Source organism: Lolium rigidum, unplaced genomic scaffold, assembly GCF_022539505.1.
Source record: "Lolium rigidum isolate FL_2022 unplaced genomic scaffold, APGP_CSIRO_Lrig_0.1 contig_28113_1, whole genome shotgun sequence".
Classification (NCBI taxonomy): domain Eukaryota; kingdom Viridiplantae; phylum Streptophyta; class Magnoliopsida; order Poales; family Poaceae; genus Lolium; species Lolium rigidum.
Genome location: NW_025900088.1, coordinates 5,401 through 16,912, shown reverse-complemented (window position 1 = coordinate 16,912; position 11,512 = coordinate 5,401). Strand labels below are relative to the sequence as shown.

The window sequence follows — 11,512 nt, the reverse complement described above, 5'->3', positions numbered from 1 at the left end:
ACCATATGAATACCTTATACAACTCGTGCACAATTATGTTATTCCAGGCGTGTGTTTGTTGTTCAACAATTTTTGAATCAGCTGTGAGTCAAATAGAGCCCCCTGAACTCCACTATACGTCACAAATACGTGATTGGCACCATATCATGGTTGATGTAGCGTCCAAACATATGTGCCCTTTTTCTTTTTAGCGCTACATGTAACATTACGAAAGGCTAGGGTTTTCCATAAAAGCTGTGTGTATATTAATATTTTTAAAATCAAATGAAGCAAGTAATCTTAGGACAAAATAGCTCATTTAGAACAACTTAACAACAAGGGTGTTTGGTCTAGTGGTATGATTCTCGCTTCGGGTGCGAGAGGTCGTGAGTTCGATTCTCGCAACACCCCTAGTTTTTTTTATGCCACTCAATTGATAATTCTCAAGTTGGAGCACAATTAGTGAAAATTATCCATTAGCTATTTGGAGCCCTGATACATAAAATGCTCAGATGCATCCACCTAGGTTCAACTTGCTACAATGCTATGCATAATATATCTTCTTAAACTCACTTGACCAACAGGGTTACTAGCTCTAGCATAAACAGCAGCCAAAGAAACAACAAAATCGCTGCACATTCTCCACTGCATCAACAAACTTTGACCTTCAGAACCAATTCGAGTAGTCGAAATCTCTGAGCTTCCGGAAATGCTTCTCTGTGTCTTGTCTTGATTTTTTCCACTCTTCTCTTTGTATGATAGTGGAGGCGTCATCCCTTTGAGTCTGTGATACCGGTTTCCCAAATTAGCTTTAGAAGCCTGTTGTTACTAACAAAGAGACAATCATGAAGTAGGTAAACTACCTTGTCAGTTACTCTGAAAGAATCCCCTCCATCGCGTATGAGTAGCAGGTCATTTCTCCTATCTCTTTTCTTCCCTTCAGGGACATTCACCTGTGAAAGACAACTACATATCAGTGATCTCAGACAATACACTAAGATAAGTAAAACACTAAGAAAAAAACACGTACAGTAAAATATTTGGTATTACAGAGGTCCGAAATTAAGCTGACCTAGTTTCCTGACATCAGACATCAGACTGCTGACAATTTTATTTGTTTTCAAATTTGGTACTTTATGGGTTACAAATCAAATGTTCAATAGTAGGACATGAACCATAGATTTTGATTGTCAGGAGACATGAACGGCAACAAATTCAGATAATACTAAGAGGATAAGTGCTTCTGTTCTGTGCTCTCCAACTTATTGCACTAGGTTACAGCAAATGAGGGGCCATGATTAAAAGTTAATTAGCCCCGCTAAGTAAGACAGCCTACTATGGTCACTTTGGAACTGTCTGTGTTAATCCTCGATCCATACTACGACCACAAGCCATATCCACATAACTTCCCACGTGCTCACCATCATCTCTCCTTCCACATTATAAGCTAGTCACGAGCACGCGGGTAGTCTCCAGCATGACACACACAGTTCCTACAAGACGATGAGCAGAAGGTCGCAGGAATCAACACCACTGCCAGAGATTCTGCTGAGCAGGTCGCATGCATCAGAGATGACGGTATGTCACCACATCAGCCATGGAGTATGGTTGGCGCGCTGGAGACTAATAGTGGCTACGGTGCAGGAGCTGATGGCTGGTGGCCATGAGTCTATGATTTTGGTGTGGAATGAGTGGCAACAAGGTAAGAAAGAGATCACACTGTCTGGACTCTAGATATGGAGCGGATCCACAGAAACTCATCGTAGCTCTTTGCCTTAACCAAATAATACTGCGCCAGGATTCAGGCAAAAAGTTATTGAACAAGCACAGAAGGACTTTTCTCTACTAAGATTTATATTTGAATCCCCAGATATGGACCAAAACCAATGTGATGCTTGTGTTTTTACGAAGGTAATAAGATTGTCATTGTGCGAAAAATAACAGCTAATATCCAGAAGAAATTGTAACATTTGATAGAAATCCAGAATCATCACTAGTAAACTAACAGAGCAGATGTACAGTTACTGGTAGAAATTTATCTTCCAGGGCCAGGGTTGAGAACTTGAGATGGCTAAACCATTTAGATAAGATGAGCAAATAAAGTAGCTAGTATTAAATTAGTGACAGCAGATTTAGTATACCTCATCAGTTAAATAAATAGTAAAGAAGCTATTATATTACTATCCTGAAGGAATTTAGATGTAAATTCTCTTACCACAACTTTCGCTCTTGTGATTGACCTTGATTTTGAGTCAATGACATAAATCTCCTCAAAATCAAGGAAAAAATCTGTATCGCTAAACCGTCTGTTTCTGTAGTGTTTCGTTAAGAAAACCTACAGCAGAAGAAACAAAAATGAAATATATATTTAAAAAATGAGACCAACAGGGACTAGCCCATGCTGATTTTTCTTTATATAGAAGAAACAGCCATGAACACCAATGGGAAATGAAATATATATAGTCCAGATAAGAAATCTGAAGCTAGATGCACATGTGCTTAATATATCATATGACATATCCCAGACAAGAACAACTATAATTTAGAATAAGCTAGCATGGCAGGTTGGGGTGAACAGAAACACACGTTACGTGATATAACAACTGTGACATGTGACGTTGCTTAGGATTGAAATCGAGTTAAAACTAGCCTAATAGAAGGTCACTGATGTAGGCATTCAGATTAAGAAATTTGTTTTAGCACCTACAAATATTTAAACTGTGAGGTCAATAATCAGTGCACTGTATATTCCGTAAAAAGCTATTCAATCAACTGTAGAATCAGTCACCGATGATGCTTTTAGGAAGTTTCACGGCTAGCTTCACGTGAATTGAAGCTTGCATATGCATATCAAGAATAAGTTAACCTAACAAGTCAGAACTACCATTGGCAAAGACATCTCCTCAGCAAGCAACTATGATGCACTCTCAGTGTGAAATGAATGGCAAAAACAGCGGGATGAACTTCAGAATCTTTATGGCTGTCAACTACCTATTTTCAAGCCACATTCAGCCAGTCCATTTGGTTTACAACACAAGAAAACATAACAGGGTGGCTTGAACAAACTAACAGAGTAGGCAACATTCTGACACATACCTTCATAATCTCCCTCTCCGTCTTGTACAGGGGATCACGCATATGCTCAACCGGTGGCTCGCTTACATGGTACCGGCCAAAGTTTTTCTTCGCGCACCTGACGTACTGAATTTCAAGGATAAAATCAACAATTAATAACCCAAGGTTCCCTTACATTCAATCAAAACAAGAATAAGAAAGCAGATTGACACCTTCTGCGGCATGGGGGCAAGAACCCTTGGAATGGAGTAGATGTCGGTGTCGGGTGGCGTGACATACATCTGTTGCACAGAATGCAAATATTGAGCAGAATGAGAACCACACGACTATCTTGATGAATAGTACTAGCTGTTAATTGTGCAAACATCGCAGTAGATTGACGTGTTCGACGAAATGTCAGAGAGACCAAACGCATTTTCGACAGACATGAATGGTGAAATAGCACAGACAATCAATGCAGAATGTAGCAGTAATAGTAGATAGGAGAAATTTATTGGTATATACCTCTCTAAAATCGTAGACGTCGTGGTCAGGGTCGGGCACCTTGCGGATGAAGAAGTCGCAGTGGAGGAGGCTTATCTTGTGGAACTCATCCTCGTCGACGGTGTAATCGACGACGGTGTCGAAAGCAGACTCCCCCGTGGACATGAAGCTGTCGGCCGCGACCATGGCGATGTCCCCCTCCCCCTCCTCGCCGCCCCCGCTGGTTCGCACAGACAGCTGCCGCCGCGGCTTGACCGGGGCGAGGAGGCGGTCGTAGTCGACGTCGTAGTCCTGCTCGTTGTCGAGGTCCTCGTCGTCCCCCACGCCGTCGTCTCCGTCCAGGTCGAAGTCACCCGCGTCGCCGAAGTCGTCGTCCATGTCGCCGTCGCCATACGCCGCCGAGACGTCCCGCTGCCGCCGGCCCCGCCCGCTGGGGAGGAGGAGGGGTGCTGGGGTGGTGGGGAGAGAGAGGGAGAGGGCGTGGGGAGGATTGGGCTTGGAGGTGGTGGTGGGGTTTAGGGTTTTTGAGCAAAGAAAGGGGAATGGATAGGGAGAGGCGGTCGCGAGCGGAGTGGTCGCCATTAGCGCGAGGTCTTGCTCACTCTTTGCCACTGTCCACTGTGTGAGTATGGGACTTATTAAGTCCCCGCTTTTCTTTTCTTCTTTATAAACAAGGGACCGCAGGTTTGTACATTTGGTAAGAGAGGAGAGGATCTTTTTTTAACAGCAAAAGTAACCTTTTCTCAAAAATGAATAAGACCTATATTTTTTCGAAAAAATCAAGCTAAATCAAATTTGACCAAACTTAGAAAATACTCATGTGCGTACAAAATTCGCTCTGTATAGATATCATATGAGAACTGAGTGCTAGCCCAATGGCAAGCCTAATGAGGGTGCAACCAACTCACCTGGGTTCGAGTCCTAAGAGAGCAAAATGAAAACAGGGTGATATCCAACGCGTATAAATTTGCAGATGGAGATGTCTCATCTTCTACCTAACAATGGACAACTAAAGTAGTGGTTCGTCCCCCTTTGGTTAAAGATTTATATAGATACCATATGAAAAAATATTTTATGCCATCCTGCGGTTGAGAATTATAAATAGATTGGTGGACTTTCCGCAAAAAAACATGTTAATTCTCAACACAAAAATAGTTATGTCATATTGGCGGTCGAGAAGCCGCACTCGTCCATCATGGCGTGCATGGATGACGACACCTCGCACACCACCAAGCGATCGGAGTAGACCGCAAAGATGGAAGAGGTTGCGGCGGCAAGGTGAGCATCGGTCATCGAGAGGTAGGACATCAAGCTCAATCTAATCAAGGCCAACGTGGCGGCGAAGAAGAGGAGGGAGGACTTTTCGATGTTGCTAGTCGACACAAGGTGCATAGATGACGACGTGAGGGTGTGGTGTGCGGATCAGCATGCCATGATCTTGTCAGAGTAGATAGTTCCACGGGCGATCTAGGCCAGCACCACTACACCACCGGTGACCTTGAATCCAACAACGACAGAGATCCCACTGGCGACCGAGGCTTCACCGGCGACAGCTACTCCACCATCGGTGCCTTCTACCCCAGTGGATGATCTCGCCCTTTAATTTCCGTGGATATGTAATGTCGGGCAACGTGCACTCTTTTTGGTTCGCTAGACATTGATTTGCAGCGATTCGCGATGACATAATCATGGAGACTATGTGATCGTTTTCTAGGTGCTAAAACTATGTGATCGGTGATCTTTATGTTTGAATTTGTCAAATCCATCATGTGCCCCCGATAAAACGCCGCCAACGTGGTGGGGGGTGGGGGAAGTGGAGATGCTCTTATATACTTCAAAGCGGGGAACATACATAGGCCTACCATTCAGCACATAAATTTTGGTTAGGCCTTTGTTATTGTGAAAGTAAAACATTGTGAAAGTCACCTGGTTGCCATTGTCTGACCGATCTTACCAAGTTTTAGAGCATCTCCACCACGTCCCCCAAAGTGTCCCTCAAACGGCGCCGAATCGAGCGTTTGGGGGACTCTTTTTCTTCGTGCCGCGTTTGGGGGCGTCCCTCTCCAGCTGCGTCCTCCAAACGCGACCCCCAAACTTGTTTTTACATTAAACTACTTTTTTTTTAATATTTTGCATTTTCATTTGAATAGATAAGAGGAACATTACATAAACTAATACATAATTGGGAACATGATTTTACACAAACTAATACATAGTTTGGAACATGGTTTACACAAACTAATACATAGTTAAAACATTGCAAAATGAGGAAATCTAATTATAGTTGGCCTCGCAGATTTCCTATGTTCGCTGCTAGGAAAGAACACTCTCAGGCACTCTCATTCACCCAAACTGGAAAATTAAGCTGGTAATGATAGCCCTGTTGGTCCTATGCAGGGATAACATATAGAAACCTCCGTGACCATTTTCGCTGCGAAGAAAGAATACTCGACATGTTCAATCGTCGTCATCTTCGTCGTCGCCGTGGTAGTGCCGGCGGCAGGATGTGTCGTCGAACACCATCACGCTCATCTCCTCGTCGTCTTGGTAGGAAAATGTGAGGACGCAACCGGCTTGGAGGTCGTGGAAGCACGCGAACTTCTCCTAGGCGGTGTGGAGGTACATCTTGCCGCACCCGTCGAAGAGCACATCCACCAGCCACCGGAAGAAGCCGCAGCCAGCCTCTCGCAGCTGCTGCGTGGCCGGCTCGTTGCCGGCTACGAGCTCGACGAACTTGTCTGGCAGCCTCTGGATGCCGGGTGGGTCACCATTGAGGATGACGATGAACTCGAACTCCTAGTCCCCCTTGGAAGACGACGACATCGCAGGCGACGGCGCCCGTGCGGGCCTTGCTGCTCCAGCACAGCCACGGCCTCTACCGACCATGGAATGGCCATCGACTCTTGAGATGGTGGCGGTCTAGGTTTTGGGAGAGAGGCGCTAGGGTTTGTGTGTGAGGGATGATGTGAGAGCGCCCCTCTTTATAGATCGGAGGGAGGCGAGGGAGCGGTGACGCTCATTAACGCCGGCACGGAGAGTTAGGCGCGACGAGATGCATCGCTAGCATCTGCGGAAACTGCACCGTCGTTGCGCGCCAATAACTTCCGTCGAATGGTAGGCGATGGTTAGGTTAAATTTGAATGTGTCAATGACGCGTCGGGCCCGTCACTCCCCGCCTCGCTTCTCGCTCTGACCGGCGTGCCCGGAGCGTCCCCTGTAGACTGGGGACGGGCTAGGGGCGCCGGACACCATATTAGACCGCGCCGGACGGAATGAGGCCGTGGAACGCGCGACTGGGAACGAAAAAATGTCCGGCACGCCCCAAAAACTTTTGGAGATGCTTTGCTGGACTCGGCTGAAGATGTTCTATTGTCCCATGTAAAGTTTGTGAGCATAAATATACTATCATCTTCTTGTTCATGGATTATTTGTAGAGCAGTGGTGGGCATTGATAGGATTATAAGTAGGCTGCGGTTTGTTTTAGCTCATGCTCACCCCAGCAAGATGTTGACTATCCAAATTTTGGTTAACGCATTGGTTTCCCAAGATTTGGCCAATGTTGACAAAAGAAATAGGAAAGTAGAGTTGGCATTTGGCAAAGGGACCAGGGCATGCCAAAAAATTGGCCACCATCTAAAGAAGATCCAAAATCTTTGGCTTGGCTTGTGACTAAACTTTTCTTATGGCACGCATTAGACAAAAACCAAATGTACCCTTAGAGCATCTACTTATGGCACCCAAATGGCGTCTGGCAACTGGGCCGGAAAAGCAATTTTAGGGAGCGTCGGCTGAATTGCCCCCGTTTGGGGAGAGGGCACCCGCACACGTGCCTCCTAAATTGAGCCCCTAAATTTTTGTAGTTCACAATTCAAACAAATAGACTATTTATTATTACAATATCCCAAAATTTGAATCAAACAATTTCAGTATCTTACACACCAAATTAAATAATTTATGACAATAGTTAAAATAAATAGAGTTAAACAATTCAATAGTGCAAGAGACACATCAAGCGGCGTTTTCTTTCCTCACCCGCAATTGCTCCACCGGATCATCACGAAGGTTAACATGAACTTGCTCGTCACGAATTTCTTGATGCACGGCGATGAAAGCTCCAAATTCGGCTGACACCTCGTGATCAACTTCAGCAAGAGGCTCCTGACTCTTGAAGGTCATGTCCGCAGACTTCGGATTAGCGTGCTTCATCTCGATGATCAAATTTTGCATGATCACACAGTAATTCATCACCTCCTACATCTGAGAATTAAACCAAGTTAGAGTAGGGTACCTAACAATAGCAAAACGAGCTTGCAACACACCCAATGCCCGGTCGACATCCTTCCTACATGCTTTTGGGCATTATGAATACCCGACCATCTTCTCAGTAAAAGGGGTGGATATTGTCTTCACAAATGTCATGAATGGAGGATAAAAGCCATAAACAAAGTGTAAGGGTATATTGCCCCTATGTGTGGTTTTGGTAATTAATGACAACCCCTATGGAATAATGTTTTCATTGAGTTTATATGAAGGAATATTCCATAGGTACTACTTGTACTCCATATGTTGGATTCAAGTATGGATGCCATGAAGATAAAGATATACCTTGTGTATTGGCATCAAGATCATCATTTTGAAGATATATATGTGATATGATCAAGAAGAAGAAATAAAGATGGAGTTCTTATGTGGAACTCAATATTAGCCATACTCTATCTTATGTGATAAGCAATGGATGATCAAGATCTTGAGAGCTTGATTCCAAGTGAAGAATTCTTTATATACATCTCAAGATAGTATGATAGAGTATGAGAAGATACAAGGTTGAGTCGGGCAAGTTCAAGATGAGCATCTCAAGTGAATCACATGCTTGAAGCTTGCCGTCCATTTGGTGATAATGGACATGTGAAGATGTGCATCAATAGAGCTTTCCCATCATGGTGTATGGGGGAGCGTTTGTGAGTCTACACGAAGCGACGATGATCAAGTGAGGCATTCCGGCTTGAGTGGAGCGTGAAGAGCTATCATCAAGATCAAGCGGGATGCGCAAGGCAAAGGTATGTCCTTGCTAGGTTTTCCTTTTACCGGTCTCCAGGTGGTTGTTGGGAGACCGGATTATAGGATAGATAGCCGCACTATCAAGAGGGGCTTTCGGTTGAGTAACTTGATCACATCGTCTTAGGGAGCTCAACTCTTTGCATACTTTGCATATCCTTATTGCTTCTTGGTGTTTCTATGTGTAAGGTTCTTGAGCTTGTTGCTAGCTTTACAACAAGCCCAAGTTCATCGAAAACGGAGTTCGCATGCATCTTCTATTGCGTTTTCGAGGTACGTTGGGTGATTTTACCGGTTATTCATGATATAAGGTTCTACCTTTTATATTCATGATAAAATCCCCTCCTACAGATTCTTGAGTTTGCACTTTCTATTGGATAGCATTTGTTGTTATCTTCCAAACAAAATTGGTTTCATTCAAATCGGACTTCGGGAGCATTTGCTATTAAAGAAAAGGGGAAAAGGAGAAAAGAATAAAAAGAAAAGAAAAAGAAAAGGGGGGGGGGGGGGCAGCCGGCCGGCCGACCTGCCTGACCGGCCCACGCGCCGGCCCACCCGGCCGAAACCGGCCCGGGCGCTCGTGCCGACCGGGCGGCATACTGAGCCGCCCCCAACCCCATCCGGCCCAGGCTCCGGTCGCCTACCGGGCCACCCGGCGCGCCCCCCGGCCCAACCGGGCACACTGGCTGCCGGGCCTCACTTCCCTCAGCGCAGCCCACGCGGCCTGCACTGCGCGCCCCCGCGCGGTCGATCGCCCCCGCGCGGCCGTCGCCCCCACGCGGTCGCTCGCCCCTGCTGGGCCGCCTTCCCGGCCCATTCGCTCGCACAGCGTTGCAGGCTCCCCGCCGGTCGGTGCCCCGGCCCAGCCGGACGCCTGCCCGGCCTCCCCAGCCCATAATCCGGTCAGCCGGCTGCCAGGCCGGCTGGGCTGTTTTCTGGCCCATTTTTCTGCCCACTTTCACTTAACTTTTTCCCCAACGGTTTTATTTGCTCCCTAGCTATAAATAGCTCTTCTTCCACCTTGAGAAAATTAGTTCTTCCTATTCTCTCACATCCATTGTTGCATTTGAAGAAGTTGCTCTCTCTCTTGTCCCCCCCCATGATTCTTGCTCATCCTTGAAGGATCTAAGAGAGGAGATCTATATCTACAGTTTCACCAAACCATTTCTTCTCTAAGTGAGGGGAACTCTTGGGATCTAGATCTTGGAGTCTTTTGTTGACTTTTCCCATTGTTCTTCCTCTCCAATCTCATCCTAGCATTTGTTGTTTGGGTGGGATTTGAGTTTGAAGGATTTGAACACCTCTAGTGTTCTTGCTTTGCATCATTGCATAGTGTTGAGCTCTCCACCACGATTAGTTCGAGTGAGAGACCGTGAGCTTGTTACTCTTGGAGGGAGACCTCCTAGTTGGCTTGGCGGTTGGTGCTCCGGTGATCTCTTCAAGAAGATTGTGAAGAGGCCCGGGCTTCTCCTTCGTGGAGCTTGTGAAGTGGTTGTGGAGCTTGCCATCTCCGGGGCGGAGAAAAAGCTAACCATAAGGAAAGGGCCATTATCCTTCGTGGGTGTGGTTCGGAGAATAGGGTGAGCCTTCGTGGCGCGGGGAACCCTTCGTGGGACCTCCACTCCTCCAAACATGACGTACCTTCTAGCAAAGGAAGGGAACACGGGAATACATCCTCGTCTCCGCGTGCCTCGGTTATTTCTATACCCGAGCTCTCTCTCCTTGTGATAGCCATCGTGCTTGAAGTACATATATCTTGCTATCACTTGTGCTACATATATCTTGTGCCTATCTTTCTTAGCTCTAGTTGCTATTGTTACACTTAGTTGAGCTTAGCATATTTAGGGTTTGTGCTTGTAGACTAAACGTTAGTTTAATTCCGCATTCTTACAAGACAAATCCAAAAGAGTTTGTAATTGCCTATTCACCCCCCCTCTAGGCGACATCTCGATCTTTCAATTGGTATCAGAGCAAGGTCTCTCCTTGTTTAAGGCTTCACCGCCTTGAGAGTAAAGATGTCGGCTAGTAATTTAGTGCACAATGACACAATTATCTTTGTTGGCACAAATTATCTTTTGTGGCGAAATTGCTTGCTTTGCAATCTTCGGACCTTGTGTCCAAACATTGAGCAATTTCTAGATGTAGGTTTTTCTCCTCCGATGGATCCTCAAAATCTATCTTTAGAGGATGGGAAAAACTTACATCTTGAAGCTCTAGTATCTAATGAGCTTTTATTCTCCTTGAGACCCGATTTTCGTAGGTTCTTGATATATATATAAAGCGAAAGTCGTCTCATGAGATGTGGATCAAGCTTAAAGAAATGTTTGGTGGATCCATTTCTCATTTGGTCGGTGGTGTCTCCGAGGAGCTCTCTTCCCCTTCACATCATGAAGAGCTCCAAGTTGCTTCCACCTCCGGCCGTGATGATATATCATCTACTTCCACTTCACCAACGTGTTGCAAGACACAAGGTAATGATATGGTGAGTGGTGAGGGAAATTGCAATGTTGATATTGTGCTCAATAGTGATGACTCTTCATCCCTATCTCATTGCAATGTTTCCTCTTTGGACTTAAACACATCTAGCATTGAAAATAATCTACATGCTTGTGTTGATAGTCCTTGCATATCATGTGTAAATTGCTTACATAGATCTCATGATGATATGCTTGCCTTGTCTTGCTCCCATAATCAAAATGCTTATATTTCCTCTAGTTGCTTGTTGACTAACAATGTAGAGGAAACCGAACACTCTATGGATCAAGACATGATTTCAAATGAGGATTCAAGAATATCTTCATCTTCATCCTCCGGTATGCACATGTGCCTTATGGCAAATGGATCAAAGGTATCTCTACTTTGACTCCTAACACATCCTCTAATGATGAGAATGATGATGATGATAATGATGAAGAATATA

General features: G+C 45.3%; 1 protein-coding gene and 1 non-coding gene across 2 annotated transcripts; one reads left to right on the top strand and one right to left on the bottom strand.

The window, feature by feature from the left end:
* The first annotated feature begins 318 nt into the window (after positions 1-318).
* On the top strand, positions 319-390 carry TRNAP-CGG. The gene has a single exon. It is a non-coding gene; the product is annotated as a tRNA-Pro (tRNA).
* A 254-nt stretch (positions 391-644) lies between these two features.
* Positions 645-4,159, bottom strand: LOC124680787 (PLASTID TRANSCRIPTIONALLY ACTIVE protein 6, chloroplastic-like; the record flags this gene model as incomplete). Its single annotated transcript, XM_047215832.1, is given in 6 exon segments — positions 645-763; positions 843-932; positions 2,195-2,314; positions 3,076-3,180; positions 3,267-3,335; positions 3,559-4,159. Coding segments are annotated over 6 exon segments (1,062 nt in total). The 5' UTR covers positions 4,120-4,159.
* Positions 4,160-11,512: the final 7,353 nt, after the last annotated feature.